The following is a 25127-nucleotide window of genomic DNA, read 5'->3' as shown; positions in this document are numbered from 1 at the left end:
TGATTCTTTCTTGATCCTTTCAGCACTACCTAGAACGGTATTTTCTACTGCTTACAATCCTCTTCCAGTAATGGAGTGAGCAAGCACAAGGGAAATAATGTATTTTAAAGTAAGAATGGTGTAATTTGTTTAATCAATTACAAATACACAATTCACTGGTCTTCCACTCCTTAGTCTTTGCTATGACAGTTACAAAGTAAACACTTACAAAAGGTACCCTATTTTCATCAAGGGAATACAGGGCTTAAAAATGCAGATGTTGTATTTTTCAACTGAAATGAACACCTGTGCTTCAAAAAATAATGGTAATAGTTATACTAGTCCACCACTTGAGATGATCCATGATTTGAGGTGAGCAAAAGTAAAGGAATTCTAAAATCACAGTAGTCCGACTACTTCAGAAATGCTTTTAACCTACTGAATATTAGGGAGAATGTAAGTGTGCCACTGCCAATTTAGAAAGATATTAGTCCTCTAAGATTTCATAAGAGCAGGCAAGCAGACAAGTGAATGACTTTGATACAGATTTTGGCAAACTAATTGCTCCATTGGTGAAGGTCCAACTTCCTGAAAAGTAATGGATCTTTCAAAAGGGCATTTTACAAACTTACTAAGTTATGTAATTAAAACCTACCAATCTGTTAGCTATAGTCTTATCAACTCATCTATATAAGGCACTTAAAATATCTAATCAGTACTGAAAGGGCTGTTGGCAAAGCAGGTATAAATCCCTTATTAATCAGTGTTCTATAACAGACAACTTCAAAGGATTAAAGGTTACATTAATGGTAAAAGCTAATAATGCAACATAACTTACCTCTGCTTCTCTTTTTTCTCCTTGTGCCTTTCAAAGTCGCGCCCTCTCTCTTTCACCTCCCTTGCCTTTTCTTCTGAACGCTCTTTTGCTTTATGTTTTTCTTTGTGTTTTTTCCCCAGGGGAGTTTCCTCTTGTACTGGAGGAGGAGGACTAGGGGTACGAGGACCTTTTTTTTTACTCTGGTTACTTTTAGAACTCCTAGAGATAAATTAACAGGAGGAGGGAAAAATGAAGGGCTGCCAACTATTCCAAATAATGATTTCTCAGATGTCGGCAGGAAAGTTATAATGTAAAGGGCCTTGAAGCTTTTAGGATAGCATTCACCACTTCATTAGCAAGCAGCGTTCAATAACTGTACTTGACTGAAGGGTGAATGCAGATGGTAAGAATTCACATTGAGCTCTTCCATTTATAACCTTTATTTCTGGAGCAAATGAACAAAAATAGGAATTGCTCTCGTTCAGACAAAACCAGTTTGCAAAGTTAAAATGCCCTTGCATGAACTGCATACATTAGAGGACCAGAACTCTGTAGAGTATCTTGTCTCTTTAGACTCCCATTTCTGCAATGCAATACATCAATTGCATACACAAAATGACTTGAACAACTCAAGTCTTCAGTTTAATGTTAACTACCTGACACAGGATAAAGCATCCAAGTATTTTTGAATATGCATCTCACAATATGAAAAAGTATGCATTTTTCCATGTAAACTACCACTGGCATAAACCCTGTAAACTAGACATCACTGCATACTGAATGTCAGTAGCATACTAGCCAATGTTGTATATTCTTGTAGCAGAAACATTGTTTTGTCCCTGTTTTAAAGGGGATTTTTGCTTAGCAAATACAGATGTGTCTGCCTACACTGCGGCAGTAATTTTTTTCCTAACTAAAAGCTGCAAACAGTGATTCAAAAGGTCCTGCAACCAGTAAGAACTTAGAAATAAGTTTTGGAGATTGACATTTTTTGTGGCAAGGTGCCCAGTTTGAACTTCCTGTGATTTTCACATACCTTGGCCTCACCTTTTTCCCTCCTTCCCCACATCCCCCACCTCTTTTCCCCTCCTGAATTCTGATAAATTCCCTGCCTTGAAAGTCAAACATTTTTTCCTGAACAGCAATATGCAGTGCCAACAGAATGTGCAGTTGGTCAAATTTTAAACATTTCACTTCAGTCTAGAGGAGCTACTTCACAAGCTACAGCATCTCAAGTAAAACTGCTGCCCACTTTTTCATGGTTTATATTTCCTCATCACCTTCCAGGGACTCTGGACATTCAAAGAGAAAAGACCTGCTTGTAAACCATGAAATTAATCAACTGACAACTACATGCATATAACAATTTTCTGCATAAGATGATTCACAGTGCACAATTTAGAGACCTTCCCCTAAAGTATAAAAGTCCTGAAAGCAAGGAAAATGAAAAAACATATTAATTATGAAAACCCCAGTAAGAGAAATCAGCGTGGTTTTAACTTTCTCACCAGAGACATCTACATACTGACCTCTGCTGATCCAAAAGTGGGGAAGATACAGTAGATGCTTTCTTCTCTTTCTTACTAGCTGAAGATGATGATTTGGGACTGGATCTTCGTTTTGGAGATTTGCTAGACTTTCTTGGTGATGGGGATGGTGATAATTTAGATCTAATCACCTCTGGAGAAATCTTGGGGAAAAGAATACATTCACCAATAAGATACTGATGCTCAAAAGCTTATCTATATGCTGATATTTGATATGTGTCAAATACTTAAATTCAGTAAGGAACAGCCTAGATCCGAGGTCTTAACACGTACACATCTACCTCAAATAAATTAACCACATCGCTTTGAAAGAACACCATAAAAGGATGACAACAGGAAAAGGGTGGAGGAAGAGAAGATGATGCACTCTGTATTACATTACAAAAACTGTAACTAGAAGTTTAAAATTAGTACGTTCCAAGTTAGCCCTCAAGTTTGCCTTATTTTTTAAAAAATCTCCCCCAGAATTTTAGGGCTTCTAACACGTACAGCTTTGCCTCTCTCCCTCTAATCTGTTACTACAAGACATGTTGGAAAAGGAGCCTGGCAAATGCCTTATGTTTTCTTTTACGTGCCTTCTCTGTTAAAGGTCTTATTAGTTTTGTATCATTAAAATGCATTAAATACTACTCATTTAATAACTGACTTCATGAAGCAGAAAATTTGCTTATGGTGCTGGATGATTGACCAGATACTCACAACTAATACCCAAGTCACATACTAAATTACACACGTGCCAGTAATTTACTCCTGTATAGCACAATAGTGCATATGTAGCCCAGGAAACTCAAATCTTGCAAGAAACAATTAGAAGCCTATGAAGTGGCTGATGACATATTTTTTTAATTTCACATAATACAAACCTCTTTTTTAATGACTATCTCCTCTCGTTTCTCCATGTTTTCCTGTTCCAACTTCATGAGTTCTCTCTGAATCTTTTGGCGCTTCATTTCCAAAGACAGCTCATGATCATAATCATAATTAACATCTCCATTATCAGAGTCTTTATTTTAAAAAAAGTAAATAGATTAGTAAACAGTTACATATGAAATAAACAATAATATTTAGCATACCGGATGCCAAGCATAAATATTTCCGTGACTTCTGAGCACTGCATGAACAGATCGATGAAGCTAAATCTGTTCTCCAATTATATGTGCAAACTTGAAATAATTCCAGTTAGTTCCATACAACCTGCAGCTAAATTCGTAAACTTTATTAAGAAAACCACATTAACTTCTTTCAGAGACTTGTGTCAATTATTAAGCTGAGGTAGCAAGGGAAACCCAATAAACCATTTATTTACATTTAAATAGCAAAAAAAAAATTACTAGAAGAATGTATCTTCACAAAGATCAAAAATATGTAGAGCACCACTTAAAGGGGAAATGTCACATAAAACAGATTTAAATAGTGATGCATGATACTAGAGGATTTTGTTTAATGGAGTATCCCACAAATCCATTGATACTTATTTAATTACAACTACAAATTGATTTTAAAATAAAAGAAGAGGTCTACATAACCTATTTCACTGGATAAATGCACACTTCAAGCATTTTTGTTTTAAAAATATTATTACTGTTTGGTTTTCACATCAGAAAAGGTGCTATTCCTCTCATTTTTTCATTAAGTCATGGCTAGTTAATATCACATGCTTCAAGCCTTGCAACTGAAATATTACTGAAAATTAAAGCAGTTTTACTCACTCTGTTTACATTTCTTATTTTGTTTATGGCTACTTAAGGCTAATGCTCAAAAAGCACTTTAAGAAAATAACTGTCAGATAAAAGATGACTTCATTAAAAAAGTCATTAGCTTTCACTCCCCTCCGATGTGCAGGAACTATATAAAAGGTTTGGCAATAACTAAACTCAGTCTACAAATTCCCTTCATGTGTCATGAATGCATGGGAACAGCTTATGGAAGTGCGGTTCCTAATAGCGTAGGTTCTTTCCCAGTCCATCTGTCTGCTTATATAGCACTCACCAGAACTTAACAGACAGTAATTCTACTTCATCCACATAACTATGATCAACACTATTTTGAAAAAATCATAATCCTCAAGCTGAAAGCCTCAGCATCTAAGACTTAAGACATTCACGCTATATATTTATATAAAACTTCACGTTTTTATGTTCCAGACTTTTTTGACTTAGATTCTACTTCCATGCATACATGTCATAGGTCAACGCTTTTTGAATCATACTGAAAACAAAATTTAGAAAGGAGTGAAGGTGTATTATGGCTACTTTTCCATTCATGTATTGGGCTTAAGACACAGCAAAACAGTATTTGCAATACTTACAGCACATAATACAGAAAAGCTACCTACTTAATGAAATTTACAGAGGAGCTCTATCCCACAAACAACTTGTAGTATACTTTATTGCAAATACATTCATTATATCTGAATTCACTTAGAACAGATCAGGATTCCCACCTTCTCTTGCAATACTACACCTACTTCAGAAACACTGACACTTACAAAACTACATAAATACCACAGTTCATTAGCAAGCTGACATAATTTCACTGCTGGGTAAACTTGGTCTCTACCAGAAGTGAAACTCAGGAGAAAGAGGAGAAAACCATGACAGTCTTTTCCTCAACTGTCCACATATTATCAACAAACAAGTATTACCAACAAGAACAATGACACCATCTTTTATCCATTAAAAACAAAACCCCCAACCAAACAAAAATGAATACCGAAGGTCATTCAAGACTCACAACACTCTTGAGGTGTTTTCAGAATATAAATAGTTGACCAACTTCTACCTTCAGCTGTTGTTAGAATTAGCCATTCTAAAGAAATAGCTCACGCCATTACAAATTATGCAACAAAAACCTGATGCCTTCTTAGGTCAAAGAAGTTCTGCTCTCTCCTCAGACTGACCAGTTTCAAAATTACTTTGGATGTAACTTGGATTCAACTACCGATCTAAATGTAAAAGGTTCAGCCACAGAGTAGCCTATGGCCAAGTTCCTCATTGACTGAGGAGTCAAAAAATGAAAAAAAGCATGTTTTTAAAATCAGTTGGTTTTACCACTGTAGCAGTCCAACTCACATTGCCTCTTTGCTCTCCTCCAAAAACAAACATTAATGGCTACTGCATAAAAGTATTCTGCTTAGAGACCAAATCTTTAAGCATTCTGCTTTACATACAGCCCAGTAATCTTGCAATTCTTTGCGTTGTAAGGGGACCATTAGTTTAATTATACTTACCTTCTCTATTTGTTTCCCAATCCCCATTTTCTTCTTCACTTTCTGGTGTCCTCTCCTTTGTAATTTTGATATCCTCCTTTTCTCTATGTCTTCCTCGTGAGGACTCTTTCTATAAAGGGAAAAATGCTGCATTAGAGTAAACAACTTTATTTTAAAAGAAGCCTGAAGAAGCAGGTATATTTTACATGGTATTTTGACTGTTTCTTTTTTATAGTACAAAAAGCATTTTCCCCTCTAGCCTGTTGAACAAATACCTTCTTAAACAAGCCGAGACTCCACAGGCAACATGTTCTAATGCAATTTCATATAATCAGTATGCAAATAGCAGATGGGAAAAAGAGAAGAAAGGATTCATAAAATAGAAAGTTTAAAGGCAGGGCAAGAATCAAGCAGGTATCAGAGAATAAAGTTTAAAACAGGCACTGGAAGTACAGATCAGGTTCTTAAGACCAGAAATTTAATGAACATTTAAAGAGTGTATTTTTAACAGCTTGAGTAAGAGTTCTCAACTGTAAACAAGAATATTTATATGCAAGGCAGATAAGCCTCAGAAGCTGAAACATTTAACTCTCCAGAGGATAAAGAATGAGGGGGATAATAAAAAAAAAAAATAAGTAGAGACCCTTGGCTGGCAGAAAGAAGGGGAAAAAGGTCTGAAGACACACACTGGAATCCAGTTTTGTTGATAGCTTTATATTTGAACTTTCATTGGCCCCGAGTTATCAGACAGGTCTAACTATTGCAACAGTACCCATTTTGCATGTGGCAGATGGTCCTGTGGACGCCTAAGGAAGCCAGAGATTGTTCTTACAAGAAGGAAGATAATTTCAAAAGGCAACTGAACCTATGCTGCTCTTCTCCCCCTGCTAAATTCCTATAGTAAAGCTGTATAGTTGCATCACTGCCTCTGCTGAATTGACATTCTCTAACTAAATTACCTGGGCTCAAGTGGAGTACAGGACAAAGTTTTTTCACTATTTGCAAAAAAAAACCCCACAACAACCCCCAAAACAAAAACACCCAATATTCAAGCTTAGAAGAACCTCAGATTAATTTATAAAGTAGGAAACCAGAAAGAGCAAATAATGAAAGTCTGTCCCATATCCCTTTTGTTCTCACCTCCTTTGTCTTTTGGGGATTCTTCAGTGTTGATATGTAGCAACCTTTCTTTTTATGCCAAGAAAAGGAGATACCTGAGAATTTCACTAGCTATTCCTTATTGGAACTTAGATCTTGACATAATTTAAATCCTCAACATTGCTTTATAAACAGAGTAAGGAAGTAAAATCTCTAGTTTAACGACATACATGATGACAGAACAAATGTTGTATTTATTTTTAGTTGGTGAACTAAACCAGATGCTTCAACACGCAGTTATCTTCAAGCCTCTCATCTTGATGCACTCAGTAGACCATATTCAAAGCTTTAAAAGGTTTGGAAAGAACTGACCCATTGCCACGTAACACAAACGACCTTCACATTAAAGAACTAATTTTTGTCATGTTTAATTTAAAGCAGCTTGTAGAATAAGGAAAAAAAAAATATATTTTTTTCTGCATTTCATGACAGGATGTCTAAAATTATGTACAAGATCCTAACCTATCAAGTTACGTTGGTCTACATCAACTAAGCCGTCATCACAACATGTACTAAAGGCATTTTAGTCTAAGAGCAAGGATTGTACTACGCTCCAAAGCAAGTTACTTTAAAAGAAAATTACACTGATGAAATCTGAAGATCTGTAACATTATCAACAAACCTCTCCTGCAACCATTCGTTTTTTTACTTAGAGTATTTTAATTTTTCTAGACTGCTCTCCTTTAAGGCTGCACCTGTTCTATTAAACTGTGTACTTTTACTATATACTCCAAGTCCTACAATACAATCAATAAGCATAATTTCTTAAATACAAATACTAGTTGATATTAATTCAACACTATTTATTACTAGCAAAGTGATGCTAGTACATGTTAGGACATCCTCTACATACTGATTTCAAAAAATTTCTCAGAGCCAAATCCCCAAATAACTTGTCAGCAGAGAACGTGCAGAAAAGTCAGAACGCTTCAAGACCAATTTAATAACCCATGTTAAAAACACTACACAACCCGTATGGATCTTGCCTACATCTCCAAACTTACAACCAAACACAAGCATCTTGAAACAGCCTGTATTTTCTCCTTTCAGTGGAGAGATTCAGTAGTGGCACAATCATACTTCTACAGAAGAACTGAGAACAAAAACATCTATGAAAAGAATTTTATTGCATTACTGAATATAGGGGAAGGGAATAGATAGTTTTTATGCAAGCATGCTATTTTACAAGTCAGGACAACTTGATCCAAGCCCATTCATACACTAAATTACTTCAGTTTAGTTGTTGGGGAAAAAAAAGATTTTGGTAACATTGCAACTTGAAAAACAAATCTCAGTTTAGAAACTGAATATATTTTCCTGGGGCATGCAAATCATGAATTTAAGTTATGATGGTTTAGAACACATTTACATTTTCTCGTTGAAAAGCTTTCAACATATTCCTTTTATTGTACTTGTTCTACTTACAACACATTTAATTCCCTCATACTGCGGGGAATATTTCCTTCATATCCTTATAGACCTTCTTGTACTTTAATAAGCCAAAAATAAAATAAGTCAAGCTCCTAAAGGCCAATAGCATGTCTTTCACTTGTACTTGAGGATGCTGTATCTACTTCAGACACACTTGTAAACTATTTCTCTGCTGACTCTGAAAAAATGTAATTTACTAGATGAGAGACAATAAACTTCTACAAAAATATAATTATTTACTAAAAAAAAAAAAATGTAAATTGTCCTAAGCGTAAACAACATCTTAGTAGATTTTGTCTATGCTGTTTTCTGGCATGTGCTCATAGTTAAACTATTTACATGTGTTGGATAGGTGACTGGAGTTTAATGTTGACATTCAGGAGAAATTCTACTTAAGACAAAAAAAAAAAACAAAACAAAAACAAAAAACAAACCAAAATCAAAAAACCCCCAAACAAACAATGACCTTATGGCTGAATTCTGTAAGATTTTATTTAATTTAATGTCTACTTAAGTTGAAGTTCCACACCCCGTAAGATATGATCAACACTCTGCAGTACAAGACTTGATGTCTACTTGTATGAACTTCCCACTACCGCCAGAAGAGTTTGGCCGAGCACAAAAGGACTCACCCAGTCTGCAAAACACGCTTCTAGCCAAGAAGTGTTATTTTGCCAACACCGATGGAAAGAATATTTATAAGGCTCTTACAACCTACAATTCTTACAAGGCAGAAGTTTCAGTTTCAGCCTTATCAGCATATGTACATGCAGCAGCAATATAAACTAATTCAAAAGCACAGATTCCTTTAAATCTAGAATAAGCTATCACGTATTACAGCTAGAATCTTTTGGGCCAGCACAGTACTATTTTGCTCTAGGTACAATACCTTTATAGTGTAAACTACTACCACGCTACACAAACATACAAGAAAATGAATCTGAAGTTTCCCTGAAACAAACAGGTATTGCTTCCATTTCAGAGATGGAAGACAGTGCTGATTTCCATTTCCAGTGGAGATATTCAAAAGCCAGTGACAAAAAGCACAGATATTAAACAAATAATACAGATTCCTTATAAAAACCTTGCCTAAATGTACATTAAGTTCTTCCCACTGTTTCTCCCAAATCACACGTACCTCCCAGGTAATACTTCATATACTCCAATGTAACTGTCTTCTCATAATGAGAAAAATTCAACAAAAAAATTTCCAACTAAATGCAGTAACAGCAGGAACCTTAACTAATTATTTATATAATAATTGATACACTAACATACAGTGCTGAAATAATTCCAAACACAAATCTGAGAAACACAGAAACAGCTGAGTTCAACGTAGTTGTCCACGTAACGCATCATATTGTCTCTGAAAATAATAGTACATGAAGAAATAGTAAGGGATATATTCTATAAGCTGTCCATAGAGGAGGTTTTTTCCTAAATACGTACAGATAGTACTAGTTATCTTATGTCTCCAAAGAACAAGAAATCTCTTCTAAAAGATTTTATGCTAGTTACACTGTCTTGACTTTTTGCAGAACCTATTCAGGTTTTTGACTGTATCTTCTGGCAATCAGGTAGAATTGTCAAATGTAACAGAAATAGCATTTCCCCTTGTCATTTCCAAATTTGCCACTCCCTACTGGGATAAAATACAAATGACGCATCTAATTTACATTCTCTCAACCATACATTATGTGCATTCGCCATATGTCCTTTCTTCCCTCCAGTCTCTTTCTCACCTCCTTGCCCGCTTCAAAAAGACCTTTGGCTGTATTTTATTGCACATGAGTGATCACAACCAAACAGCATTTCAAATAAAACTGGACCATGAATTTCTACAGCATAATATTGATCACTTTCTATTCCGTTTTTATACACCTGAGTGTTTTCTTCTGCAACTGTGACTGCACTTTGAACAGATGGTTTCATTGAGCTGTCCACAATAACTTCTTTTTCTACTGGATGGTTTCAGTCACTTTTAAAATATCCATTCATGATTTTTTTTGTTTTAAATACTTTCTTCATTGTGCCTTACCTTGCACTTGCCAACACCAGGTTTCATCTGCTATTGTACTGACAAAAACTATCTTTCCCCAACTCCTATGGCACTCCTCAGACTTCAGTAATCTCAACTATTGTTTTCATATATTCCGCAAAGTTTGACATTTGGGATGTCCAACGTTTCTCCCCACAGTTAAAAAGTTATAGCTCTTTAGATGAAGCACCACAGCATCCTCTGTAACTTCATCAATTGAAATTAATCTAAAATTTTCCTCTGAGCTGGCTTCTAAACCTGACAATATTATACCTGCTATTCTTTGACTATCTATATGCTTCAAAAAACTTGTTTCAAAAGAACCTATTTAAGGTTTCACCTGTATCACAGTTCTCTTAGCCACTACCCTCTGTTAAAGTTTTGGGCTAGCAGACTGACAAAGCATAAATTTTCTCTGCAGGAACAGTGCTGCTTGCTCCTTTGTTTCTTAAAAACAAAAAAAACCCAAAACAAACAAACAAAAAAACAACCAACCAAACAAACAAAAAAAAACCCCACAAATATGAAACTTTTAATGGAAGAAGCTACTTTTTGTTATTTCAAAATCAAAGTTAAAATTTCTTATCCAGCTCCTCTCTTATCCCAAAAGCTTTAGTAACAGATGGAAATGTCAGATATTAGATCTCCACCATAACAGTAGCTCTAATGATGGAGCAAGATTTTTGTTAGCAGTTCAGTCACTTCAGTCTTCTGTTCTTTTAGGTATCCTGGTTCTTTGAATTGCAACTTGTGATGACTGTCACTCTTCGTCTATTTGTTCCAGAATATTTTCTTTGGATATCCCATATTTTGAGAGTTGCCTCCATACAACTAATACTCAATGGTTTCCTCGGCCTTCTGTTTTATGAGGTTGAAGCAGAGTATTTTTTTCTCTGCAGTGTGCTTATCTTGTAAATAATTCTTTGGTACTTTAGCCGACACACTAATTCCCCGATTCCTTTTGATGCCTGTTTCCAGTTCACTTTACTTGGGGTTTAGTTGTTTAAAAGTACTTTATTATTACATTAATAGAACACTATAAAAAGCAGGTTTAACTAACCAAAAGTAAGAATTACATCAAAATTAGAGATGTACCAGGAGAGAAGAAGTTACAGTAAATTTTTAATAACGGTTGGAAAAAAACACTTTTCCCACCAACCACGTACTCAATACTGAACAGTTTATTCAAACTATTAGAAAATAAAAGAAACACATTTAAGTAAAAGAGTAAAAAGACTGAAAGTTTACACAAATTAACAGCAACTGAAAACATGATTGGAAGGTAAGCCATTCTGTTAATTTAATGATAGCAGCTGCTGTTGATTTCTTTACACCTGACATAAAAATTCATTTTACACAGCAAGTAGGAACAGACCAAGAGGAAAAAAAAAAAAGAATGCTGTTAATACCTGCAGAAGCAAAACTGATTTTTCACAAATAAAAACTTTTAATCATTATTCATATGAAAATGGTCTTAAAAAACATGACGCAGGAATACACTGCTGCTATTGTTACACAGGTGCAGGGTCACACTACCAACTCTGCCCCTATGTGTTTTTAACATCACGAACAGATAACACAATTTAAAAATAAGTAACTTCTGATATTTGAGTGGTATAGGGTAGCAGAAAGATGCTTAGAAAATGAGAACGTTAATGAATGAATTTTTTTCAAAATCCAAAAGTGAGCAGTTGGGATGGCTGATGAGTATGAGGAAGAAGGCGAAACAAACCAGCACAACAGTAACTGCATGGTCTCATCAAAAGCAAATTTGGGATAAACAAGTGGAGGCAGGATGCATGTAAACAATGGATATGAATATGCATTGGGGGAAAAAATAGTGGATGATTGGAACAGTGGTTAATACACTTTCTTGATAATAATCAAAGAGTCTGCACTGTTGTTAAATATCTGTTTATCAGTATTTAAAACATATTTTAGTCTGCAGGATTTATAAAATCTTTGGGAACCAAAAGACCAGAAAGTATTATAAAATTGCAAAATAATACAGTTGTTAAGACACTTCATAATAAACTATGCCATATGCTATGTACAGAAAGATCAGTTCCATTAAAACATTTAAAATGTTACAAGTCACCACAATCAGGTTTCTAGGACACACTGCCCAATTGCTACTGAGGGATTCTGGAGTTCTGCAAACTCCATTCTTACCCTAACAGGAGAGGACGACTCCTCTGTACTTCGTTTCTGCGGCTCTGCCTCAACATCTTGACGTTTGTTCTTCATTCTTTCCCGAAGATCTCCCGTGGGTCTTTCTGGTGACCTGTATAATACAGAAAGACAATATAACCAGTTCTATGGGACTATTTTTAAAGGAATATAATCTGTCTTTTAATTATTTTTTTTATTAGTATATACAGAAAGATCTAAACCTCCCACCCAGAAGCAAAGTAGACAAATAAAAAAACATATTCCATTCTAATGGACTTAAGCATTCTAAAAAAACAACTCTTTCAGAACATCAAGACTTGACTCTAAGAAGAAAAATTACTGGTATGTATATATGGCATGACTTAGCTACTACTCTAGATCAGCTTCAGATGATCCTATCCAGAACACATCATCTTTTTCTGACCTTCATGCAAATATGTTTCAGAATCACTCCTACCAAGTCTTTCAAGATAGCTTTATATTCTTTTCCATATTCCAAGCTGCACTGCTTTTAATATATATAATATATATATTTTATATATATATCTCTAAAAATGCAGTTTATGCAGAGTCAAACTACTGTAGACTAGCAACAATAGTCACACAGAAGCACAACTCTGAATATGGATGAAGTCTGCAAGTGGAGCTAACCTGACCTAGGTGCCATCCTCCCATGACCTTGGTGAGACTGACTCACAAAAAGATACTGTTGCAAGACCCTGCACCAGAAATTCACTCTCGGAGGCCTCCATTTTCCATCTTGCAGTAACATAATTACTTCATTATTTAATTACAAAATATTGGATGAACTCTACTAGTCATGCAACATTAAGGTGTATCTTCTGTAAAAGGTATTACTGTGATGTGGGAAGGGAGGGGGAACATCCTACCCTATCACAAGACATGTATCTAATTTTGTGACCTCTTAGTATGGATTCACAAGTTCATTTATCCCTTATGGCCTAAAAGAGAACAACCCTTGCATTTAAACAAGTTCCTAAGCAAAGGGAATGTAGGAGCTGCTTCAAATTATCTTTCAGTTCAAGAAAACAAATTTTTTCTCCATATAAATCTGACTTGATACCAAGTTTGGTACTTCTTTGATGGCTGTTAGCCATAATTACAGATTATGCTATGAAATGGTTGTATGAAAGTACTGGATCTGTACCTATCAATTCACAGTAAAAAAATTATAGAGACACTGATCCTGCCTTAGTTTATGAGAAGAGGTATATATATTATTTGAATAATGAAATTTGCATTTGTTTTGTTCCTCAGACTGAATCGGGATTTCCATTTAGAAAGTGTTGTTTCTCCCACCCTTCCTCTGTCACGTAATACACAAAAGGTAAATTGTCTTTCACAGGTTATGCGTACAAAAATCTATATTAATATGATTTCATTTTCAACCTTGGCTTATTTGAAAAACAGCAATTGGTTTCCACTTCCTCTTTTGCAATGTTATCCATATTTAATTCTTTAAGCTGTGTCATAAGGATAAGTGACTTAAGATCTAAGCAGAAAAAGGCCAGCGACTGTTCTCATTTTTAAATGCATTTAATCCTTCATGAAGTTGTAAATACAAGACAATCTAGATCAGAGGAAAGGTACAAAACAGTAGCATGCTGCTTCTTTCAGCACTAAGAAGGATCAAATAATATCCGGCATACAAATATAAACAAGTTATCATCTTTCCATGCAAAGTGTCTCTAAAGTGTCTGGCTTTAGTGAATGTTATGATTCAAGGTATCTTTTTTTTCCCCTCCCTCCATCTTAGAAAGAGAATTCCTTTGCATTACAAAAACTCTCTGAGGCATTCCAATCATCAGCTAACTCAACAAACTGTCTTTCAATATTAAAGTGGCAATTCAATACCTTAATTTTTAATATTATTTCAGCTATGACACAAAGGATTTGGATTTGTGAAACTGAAAATTAATTTAAAAGGCAAGAAGATTATAGATAATGTACAAGTAACACTATTCCTCAAAAAGAGCAATTTCAGGAAAAACCCCAGTAGCTGAAGGAGAAAAGCAAAAGAACTTACACCGAATGCAACCCATGCACTTTTTAGAGAGACATCAGATATTTCAATATTTTTTTTTTTTTTAAACTATATGATGGAATGAAAAATATCCAAAGCATTTCACCCTCAATTAATACCTTTTTTAGTATGGGAGTGAAGAAAAAAAAACTTATGTTCTTAAAATATTATTCAAATCTTCTTAAAAAGTTATCAAGAAATCACAGAAATTAAAAAAGCAATAGCTTCAGGGTGGGGTTTGTTGGCAGTTTTTTGTTTGGTTTTGTTGTTTTGGGCTGGGGTTTTTTCAGCTTTAGGAGAACACTGGAGCAAAGTCATGGTAACCATCCTAAACCTCCTTCCCAAAAAACTTCATAACCCCTCCCCTAAAAAATCTAATAAAATAAGACTGGAAAATTGTCCAATTTTAAGAAATAATTACTCAGGAAACTGACTGTTTTCAGGTACTTTGGCTTAATGCACAGAAAAACAAGCTGGTCTACTAGCTGATTTTTCCTTCGGGTGTACCACAATTTTAATTTTTACACAATGGCTTCTTTTCTGCATAACTTTCCCTCTGCTCCCCCTCCACAAGGGTTCTTCAGTTATTCCAGGTAATGCACACTGCTGAATTTCAATCGGTAACTACAATTTTATCTCTACATTTTAAGATGATGTGGCTAGATTGCAACTGACAAAACCTTTCACACAAAAGGCTCTGTGGCATTATCCCTGTACACTGAAAGAAGAAAACTACTCAATGAAAAATCTCTAATGACTTAATATTTTGTGCTGGGCCCACCTTTTAAGTAAGGCCTAAAATGCAGAATTTCATAATTTCCAATTTTAAGCACTGCTGTTAAGCAATTTTAAACAGCATTACTTCCTGCAGCAGTTCAGTTCTCCACATTCAGCAGCTTGGTTAGGAAATGCATGTTCGTAACAGCTTCTCCATTTGCTTCTGTACCTCTTACTGTGTCAGGAACAACTACCAAGCAGCAGGCACACATTACAACACACTTAGCTGAGAATATCTGTGTGTGTGCACACACACCTGTGGGTATAGGCAGATGACAGTTATTAGTCTATAACGTACATATTATAATTGAATGCTCATGAAACACTGTCCCATTTTTCAGTTTCCCATACAACTATATTTGAACCCTACAAAATCCAAACATGCTTACCTAATATTACTGCTGGTTTGTTTTTTAAATCCAGTGTAATGATCCAGAATGAAGAGGATCACACATGCCAAGAGAGGGACACTACGATGGCATGGATCCTGACAATAGTATAAGAGAACCAGCAGGAAGCTGCCAAGCAGCTAACCAACAACTTACAAGTGAAGCAAGAGAGCAAAATTCCTTGTGGGATAGCATGTTTACAGCTCTTTCCTCATTAGCTTCTCCTTATTTCAGATGCCTGGAAGGCTGGCAGGTCTATTACTGCATTCTTATTATCCTCATCAGGAAAGCTTTATATGTAAAAACATGCTCGCTTTTATTTTTATAACAGCAAGATTAAAATTCATGCTGTGATAGGCAGCATTAATGCTGAAACAGGGTTATAATGAAACTAGATTTAAGAGCCTTTTTCTTAACTTTAGAGTCAAGTTTTCCTACTGTCTGGTGATGTTCTGAACTATGGGAGGTGGTCAGATAAAACCATCAACAACGAGACTTATTTCAGACAGGTGTGCAAGTGAAGGAGCGAGACAGAAAGGCAGCAAGATGTGCTTTATCCTACCAAACTGCCTGCAAAGCAGACAAAAGACTTCAGCAGCAGGCCTGGCTGAACACATGTAGACACATCACCATTATGTTGTCCCAAATACTTTTGTTAACAAGAGTGCTGCTTGAACTGAACTGATGTGGAAGCAGCATTGCCGTGGCTTGCAAGAATCCAATAAAATTGCATTCAAAATACTTGGATAACATTTGTAAGAATCTCTGTAATGTTAAATGGCATGAAAATGCCAACGTTTTATTATGTACATAAAACAGCTTTTTCCGTGCCTGGCCAAGAGCTATCAGTAGAAACTTCTGAAGACAAGCATGCTTTTTTCATTTGTCTGTTTTGGTGTGAGTGGCTGGGTGGGTAGGTAGGGGCTTCCTCCCCCTTTTTATTTTTAAGAACATCTTTAATAAATGTTGAATGTATCGGGCAAATAAGCAGCAAGATTTGTCCTTTGACTTTTTCATATAGTCCTAGTTAAAAAAAAAGTTAGCAATAAAAAGAAGTATATCAACATTATTCTTAAATGACAGTGGTGACAGTGAAGCAGAAACATAGATTTAATCATTAAAAGAAATGTCAGTTTTCTTCAAATGACCAAGCAGATCTATGCACTGAATGTTCCAAACACTGAAAGCAAGGAGAAAGTGACATTGTAACAGTTTTAAAGTTTAATATCTGCCAGTTTATCACTCCTTTTTCCCCATTCAGAACATTCAGCACAGAACAGAGTAAAATCTTATACACACGGAAAGAAACATTAAACTCAGTGATATGTTTGTATCCCAGCTGCTATCACCTTAGAAGTAATGCAAGATCAAACACACAAAGTCAAGATCATCCTGAGACTATACCACAGTAACAGGAAAAAGAACCAGAAATAAGAACCTAACCTCATGCCAACCTTCCTGTTGTTGCTTTATACTTTGATGCTTCAGTGTGCCCATCCATAATTTAGAGGTAACATTGACATTACCATAGCATTATGAAGCACAGTTGTTTGTAAAATGTGAAGCCTTCATACAAAGATATACTATGCTAAAACTATACTCTTTGTCCTTTATAGCAAGAATATTACAAACTTACTGCAACATTTAGTTTCAGCTAAGTAAGGTATTAGGCCACACAAAGGACAGTCAAAAAACAACTTTTTAATATTATAGTAACATATGAAGAGGCAGATAAAAAATGTTATCTTTTGAAAAATTAAGTAACTTTTGGGATCTCCTCCTATGATACAGGATATCTGTTCTATCTGACAAAGCCACAAAACCATGTTTTGAAGAGAAGTGTTTTCTCACAACAGGAGAGAAAGGATAGACACCTTGTCAAACAACATAGCAAAGGCAGAAGGGCTGCAAGTATGTGAGCACTGTTGCAAACCAGCATTTTAGTAAAGGACAGAGAGGCACATCAGAAGCTGCAGTGATGCTATGCAAAAAAAAAAAAAAGTATTAAGGTACTTGAACTTCCCATTTCAAGTAATATAATAAGTTAATCTACATCCAGCGGACTCCATTCCTTTTTTAAAGCTACATACACACAAAAATCCTGGGAAAACCCACTGCAAGTTGCCAAATTGTCTTGAGCAGCTTCACAATGCAGTTGGTTATCGATAAAACATACCATTAGGCACACCACAGCATTTCATTTTAAAAAACAAAAACAAAACCAAAACAAAAACAGAAGACATAGTTGCAAAAGCTATTTTCCTACAGCATGTGAAGAATTCAAAGTGAGTTCTTGATTTACCTTCTATAACTGCTGCTATAGCCTTTACCTCGTGGTGAAGGGCCATGTACGAATCTACATGTGTTCCCATAGAGGCAGTTGCCAGTCTTCAGCCAGTTACGGCACTGTGTCTAAGAGACAGACATTACTGGGTGAATTTCACACTCATTTCTGGACATGCCATTGGTGTGAGTGTGGCAGAACAAACAAATGACTCCACATTAATTCCCATTTATCTGTAATTTCTGTCCACCAGCAATATAACTAATTTAAAAAAAAATAAAATCAACAATGAGCATTGGGTCTGGTAGAGAAAAATTTAGATTGGTGGCAATACTATTAGTATGTACAGTACTACTGCTCCTCTCCAGAATCTGGGACAACACACGTTTTTTTTGAAAATTTTAGCATTAGTATGTTGAACATCCATGTGTTAAGGAGTTCTTTTCACCTTTACTAACATCAGTGACATCTGAGTATTTGGTACTTGTGAGCTATTCTTTCCCACCACCTAAATCCTGGAAAAGAAGATGCTAGGGTGGGGAGGAAAAGAAGAACACTTTTACAACTCACCTCTGCAGTACTTCCAGTGCTGGGTCCAAGCCTTTCAAACACACTGGGTCTTCGGGATGTGCTATCGGATATGGTCTTGGTATTTTCCACTGTGACCTTCCTTCTAATTTTTGACATTTTGTACTACTTCAACCAAAAAAAAAAGCAAAACTGTAAAATCCTTCAGTTTGGGGCTATTGACACTGAACTCACATGAATAAAATAGTACAATATACGTTGTAAGAGTTGCTGCAGAGGTGATGAAGAAAGAAAAAGAAGTCATAAATGAGTGAAATGTATCTGATAACAAGGAATGCCTCTGATTTGAAACAGTCAGCTGAACACCAGTAATGATAGTTTTTCATTTGATTTTATGACCTGCTTTGGATTCTTCAGCTTCTCTTTGAGAAAGATCGTACGACAAGTTATTCATTCAGGTAGCGAACACCACACAGGACAGATTCTTTCCTTCATCACGTATTTTTTGTGCACGAACTCAAGTGACTTCAAGTGAAAAGAACCTTTAATGTTACTTCACCAACCTCTCAGAAACAGGTTCTGATCACTAAAAATAGCTGCCATCTTCAGAAACAAATCTCCAAAAATGAGAGCTCCATTGTTTTTCCCCCCTCTTTGTTGTGTGTGACAACCTACTGAAAACCACCTTGATATCATCCAAAGTCTGTGTTTGTTACTGGTTTGCATCTGCAACTATTTGGAACCACCTGAGTTCAGACAAAAAAAAAAAAAAAAAAAGGCAAAAACCAAAACCCCCACAACAGTAATACACATCTTGATCTTCTCAAGAAGTAACACCCTTTCATTAAGAAAAACTAATTTTAAAGCAAATACAGCATGTTTGATAAATAAGAAGTCATAATTTTTCTTACCTGAGAAAGGAAGAAGTTATTGAATATAGAAAGAAAACAATATTTAAAAAAAAAAAAAAAAAGAAATATATATATTTAGCACTAAAAACATGTTGTGGAAAAAGAGCAAAATGGGCTCCAAAAACTATTGTCCATTCTTTAAATGCTACTTGGGCTACACAGAAATAAAATCAATTTGGAAAAATCTGCCAGTTGTTGGACAATTTGTATACAGCTCAAAAAAACACCTCTTTGTTTTATTGCAAAGTGCCAGTTGCTGGACAACTTATATACAGCTCAAAAAACCACCTCATTGTATTGCAAAGTGCCATCATTCTAGACCTCGTTAGCCAGTATAACATGATTAGCCAAACACTAACCTCCTACCCTTCTGCTGTCTCTTCTGCTCCTATTTACATGTCACTGTGTTTAGAACACACACACTTTAGCTAATTTCTCATACACAGACAGGTTACCAGCGACAAAAAAACTTATCCATACAGTCAGAATAATACAAATTTAAACACCCACTAGATTGGATTATTACAAATTTTCACCAATCTGATCAGCAATATGTTCCCACAGCATTCAGACTGTAAGGTTCCATTGTACAGCAAAAAAAAAAAATGTATAATGTATAAATGTGGACAAATGTACATAAAACATAATACTGCTGTAACTTACATTTTACACTTGATACTTTGATATTGCCTGGTTTTCTCCCCTCTACCTCAGTGAAACTTCATTATCTGAATCTTATGGTTACTTCACTGACAACACCTCCCTAGAAGTCTGACACCTGTGCACTTTCTACAAACAAAACTCTGTGCTGAAACTCTGGCTAAGCACTTTAAGTCCTTTATAAACCACAGAAGAAAGCTTACACTATGTACTTGAGAGAATTCTCAGCTCAGCTCTAGTGACTACTTCTCAAGCCTTTGATTATCTGAAGAATTTTACCTCCTAAACAAGACTCAGATAACCAAGACATTAACCAAGATGCTCATAGAGGGTATAAGTTAACCATGTGGTGTATACCAGACATTAAAAACAATGGTTAACATCAATTAGTGGAAGCAGACAGTGAAACAGTAGAATTTGCCAGTAGTTAGAAATTATTTGGGTTAGTAAAAACTGTGGAGAATAGAGATTCCCAGAGAGATCTAATTGAGTTAGAAAATTGAGTAATACAACAGCAGATGAAATGCAAATAAATACAATGTAATGCACACAAGGAGAAATGATTTTATCTAAATACTTGATGAGTTCAAATTAGTCCAGTCTTCTGAGAAAAATAATTAGGAGTCATTGTGGACAGCTCAATGTGCAGCAGTAGTTATAAAGTCTGACAGGATAAACCATTAAAGTTAGAAAGCAAAACAATACCACATCTCACCCAGCTGAGCACCCCTCCATTTCAGGATTTTTTCCCACTGTATTTCAGAAAAAAAGCCACTGAATTTGTAACGTTCCATGCAGCTACACCCTTTTATAGAGGATACAAAAATCGACTGACATATGCAAAAGCATTTTTAATAAGACAATCATATACCAAATACTGAATTTGGTTTAAATGTTTACAGTAAAAAGAGCCATATCTGAAATAAAAAGGGTTAGAAGAACGGCACTGGCAATGGCATAGGGAGAGGGTTCAACACATGAAGGACAGATAAAATGAGTGCATCTAATACGTAAGTACAGTACACACTGACATGATAGCAGTATACAAATACAAAAAATTTACATTCATTTTGCCTCCTAATTTCAATGTCCTTTTATTTTCAAAGAAACAGAGGCAAAACATTTTTTTGAATGTTACTTTTTACCCAGCAAATAGTAGCTTCTCAGAATTAACTTCCATAGGAAGTTATAATGATGACTATGCTTAAGAGGATAGTTATAAACATGAAGAGGATGAAGGGGCTAACATCATCATAACTGAACATTCCAACTACCTATTTCCCTATATTTTGGCCCATAACTTCCTATAAGGACATGAAGAGAACACCATTCAACTCTGAATCTTCTGAGGTTTGTAAAACCCCCTATTTTAAATAAATTTAAAAATTGGAACGTGAAATGAAAAACTGTACTTTTTCAGGTAATTCTGTCCTTACGCTCTGGCCCATACCCACCAGTTTGCAATTACGAACAGATACTTTAGTAACAGAAGAGATGTTTCATGAGAAATTATTCTAAGCAAACAAAACCAGCATGCTGTGACTGCACAGCGTATTACATTCTCTATGCACATATCCCATGAGGGTCTCACTCCTGCAACCAGAACTTCATGAGATGTCACTGTTAAATGAATAGAGCTGCTATACAGGCTGCAGGATTAGAGTCCAAACATATTATTCAGAGGCAAACTGAGGGATTTCCACTATGTCAGACATAACATTTGAGAGACTGTATCTGAAAATGCAGTCAGTCCCATTTTCATTCTTCAAAGACCAAGCAAGTTGGAAAAATAAAGAGACTATTTAAACAATATTGCAGTAGAAATCTCAGATGCATAACGGCAGTTTTACATTACTTGACAAGCTTCCTTGCTTATAAAGAAGTACTGTGAAGGGAAAAAAACTTAAGTGCTAAATTTCCAAATTTTTCAGACTGCACATTAATGGATAATCAAGAACAATTTAAATGGAACATGCCATAAAAATTCCCCTAACTTGCTCAATTCTACCACATTTTCATCTTACATTGCCTTACCCTTGATGATCCTGCTATCAGTTCCACACTGAGGGCCAGTGCAATGATTTTCTTTTCCATCAAATGCCTGTGTCTCTGAATTACCATCTCCTTATCAAACACTCATGTGGATTAGACAGCACTGAGTATCAGTGTGGACTGAGCCTCGAGCATTTGTATTTCAACATTCTGAGTAATTACCTCCATGATTTAAAAAAAAAATGAAAGTTTCTAAGTAGAAAATTATGTACTTCTCTGTTTCAGGTATATGACTTCGTATTGCTAAATCTACTTAGGGGCACTGAAGTGTCTGCAACTTCTGAAACAGCTTACTACCACTATATGAAATTAAATTTAAACTCCTAAAATAAATTCTGTATCTAAGGTTTTAACTGTAAAGTATCCCTCTTCCTACAAAAATAAGATCCACAGGAACCTTTAATAATAAATTAGAAATATTTTAACACTACGATAATTTACAGATACATCTATGTTATTCTTTAAATGGAGTAACTTTCCCAGGGTGAGAAACAATCTGTTAATGACGTTAATTATACTACCACTTGAAGTAAAATATATCTCAGAATGTTACTTCATGAATAAATCTAAAATGTAGACAGACTTGAGAGAAGTGAGTATACATAGTGGGCACTAAGCAAGTAACCGAAATCAATGAAGCGTGATATGATTGACAAAATATTCTGTATTTATATTATCAGTACTCCTACATTTTGGTGTCAAGCATGCTTAATAATTTTCTTCAATAGAAGTATGATATTACATAAGCCATAATCAAGAGAAACGCATCTGAAACACCCACTCTTCTGGTAGAAAAACCTAATCCAGTCCTCCACAAAAATTAATCCTGCATCTACAGGAAAACTAGAAACTGAGATGCAACAGAACAAAAGGAAAGTTCACAAAAAAACCTGTAAGGGGATAAAATCTCTTTAAGAAGTCCGAGACATCACTAGTATGTAAGCATGTCAATGTCTGTGCATGCATACATGCACACCGCACACAAGCTAAACATTATGTCACTTAAAATCCTACCTGTTAAGTGATAATATGCCATTTAAAATAACAAGCAGAATTTTAAAATCCTACAGCAGTTCAACTGATTATAACACTCTAAGATAAACTAAATACCTGTTGACAACTAAATAACAGCTTAGAAAGAGGAAAATGTCAGTGCTTCCCTTCACTTTTGAAAATTAGGAGCTTTTACCTGAAAAGGCTATGTTTCTGATTACTATGTTAACGCTTCCATGTAACAGTACTAATAAAAGAGTGATATTTGAAGGAGCTCCACAGGTTTACTATCCAAAAATAATGCTAAAAATAGTAAAACGTGTTGTTAACCAACTTTCAAAAAAAAAAAAAATAGTCAAATACTGGTTACAGATTTATGCAATGTCAGTCTAGCACTCTTCAACTCACACAAATAAGCCTGTTTGATAGAAAACTAGAAATTATTCCAAGTTTACTTTAACAACTCCATGCTGTTAACCCATCACCACATTACCTTGAACCTATCCCTCTAACTGAACATATGGTATTTCTCCATCGGTTGTGATAAGCCACTGCTAATAATGTTTTCACAAGTATAAAACCATGGTTGGCTTTCTACAAATAAATTAAAATATCAGGCCCTAGTATCACAGAGGAAAGTATACAGCATTCAGTATCTTGTCTAACAAAGTCCTAATACTCAAGAAGATGTTTCACCAGACTAAGGGGCTGTCTATACAGACTGGTGCGGACAGATCCAAGCTCACTCAGCCTTCCTAGGGAGTTTGTTGGATACATGTTATCTCCAATCTGTGAACTGGATCACCGCACCAGCGCGTTGCCACACTTGCGCAAACACGCTGAGGAGAAGCAGGGTGTGTTATCTCAGGCACAGCCACACTTCTATAGTTTCCAGATACACGCAGTTCATGGGCTGAGTCTGTCCACTCCCATCTGCACAGAGGCACTGAAAGTGTTTTGCCACCACAGCAAGATCCCTTAAGGTCCTGGTTGCTAACCCACTATCTGTCACAATCTGATCTTCAAACAGTCTTGCAGAAGGTCTACAAGAAATCAGTGGTGGAGTGAGAATCCAGCAGAGAAGTCAAAGGTGAGGACCTAAGCAGACCATCCGTAAAACTAATCCAACACGCCCAGCCTACAAGTTCCGGAAGGGATGGGAGTTAGCCGTAGCCGCTATCTAAAGAAATGGTGATGAGCGAATTTATACCAGCGAATTTAGTAGCTCCTCTAAGCGCATAAAGCAGAGACTATTTTACTGCCAGAAAGTGGGAGAAGAGCCCCATTGAAGTGGAAAAAAAAAAAAAAAAAAATCCCCACGAACAGGGAAGATCCAAGTGGGTGGGAAGCAGGCTCCAGCGCGGCCCCCGACAGATGGAACTGCCCCCCGAGCAAACGGCTGGACGGCCGGGCACCGCCAAGGCGCGACCCACACCCCACACCCCACACCCCCACACCCCCCCCCCCCCCCCGCCCAGGACCGTTCCCCTCAGCCTCGCCCCGCGCTGGGCTGCGGGGGGGAGCGCGGCCCTCCGCCGCAGCTCCGCTCCCAAGGCCGAGCGCTCCCGGAGCCCCGCCGCCCCCCGGTGCAGGCCGGGGCGCGGAGGCCCGCCCCGCCTCTCCTCCCCTCACGGCCTTACCCCCCCCACACACACACACCCCCCCTCCCTCCGCGCCCCCCGGCCGCCCCGCCGCACTCACCTGCTCCTTCCGCTGCCGCGCCGCTCCCCGCCGCCTCCTCCGCCGCCGCCCGGGGCGGAGAGGGTGGGAGGGGGCGAGGGGGGAGTCCGTCCTCCCGGGCCTGTGCGCGGAGCGACACGGAGAGGAAGACGAGGAGCGCCAGCCGCTCCCGCAGCCCGCCGGCGCCCGCCGCTCCCGCCCGGCCCCCGCGCGCCGGGGCCGCTGGGTAACCGCCGCCGCCACCACCACGGCCGCCGCCGCCGCCGCCGCCGCGCGCGCCCTTCCCGGCGGCCTTCGCGCCGCCCGCCGCGCCGCCGCTGGTGATGACGTCGAAGGAGGAGGAGGAGGAGGAGGAGGAGGAGGAGGTGGCGGCGGCGGCGGGCCGGGCGGAAGCGGCGGCGCCGCCATGTTGGGGGAGGGCGGGGAAGGCGAGAGGGCCCGCCCCGCCGCTCCGGGGTG

The 25127-nt window shown here is 37.1% G+C and overlaps 1 protein-coding gene across 4 annotated transcripts in view; it reads right to left on the bottom strand.

Moving 5' to 3' along the window:
• The window catches only part of ZC3H13 (zinc finger CCCH-type containing 13), a 49064-nt gene extending 24145 nt beyond the window's left edge, over positions 1–24919 (bottom strand). For 3 of the 4 annotated variants that reach the window (XM_042805919.1, XM_042805921.1, XM_042805922.1), the window contains exons 1-8: positions 24690–24919; positions 18415–18537; positions 17863–17972; positions 12351–12462; positions 5573–5681; positions 3207–3346; positions 2326–2486; positions 818–1015 (exon numbers count right to left, since the gene is read on the bottom strand). In XM_042805919.1, coding sequence (XP_042661853.1) covers positions 818–1015; positions 2326–2486; positions 3207–3346; positions 5573–5681; positions 12351–12462; positions 17863–17972; positions 18415–18531 — 947 coding nt within the window. In that variant the 5' untranslated portion in view covers positions 18532–18537; positions 24690–24919. Of the gene's footprint in view, positions 1–817; positions 1016–2325; positions 2487–3206; positions 3347–5572; positions 5682–12350; positions 12463–17862; positions 17973–18414; positions 18541–24689 lie in introns of all 4 variants that reach the window. The other variant, XM_042805920.1, reaches the window with a different exon arrangement.
• Positions 24920–25127: the final 208 nt, after the last annotated feature.

This window comes from Tyto alba, unplaced genomic scaffold (assembly GCF_018691265.1).
Source record: "Tyto alba isolate M040663 unplaced genomic scaffold, T.alba_DEE_v4.0 Super-Scaffold_45, whole genome shotgun sequence".
Lineage (NCBI taxonomy): Eukaryota > Metazoa > Chordata > Aves > Strigiformes > Tytonidae > Tyto > Tyto alba.
Note: the sequence above shows the minus strand (reverse complement) of the source record. Positions and strands in the feature narration are given on the sequence as shown.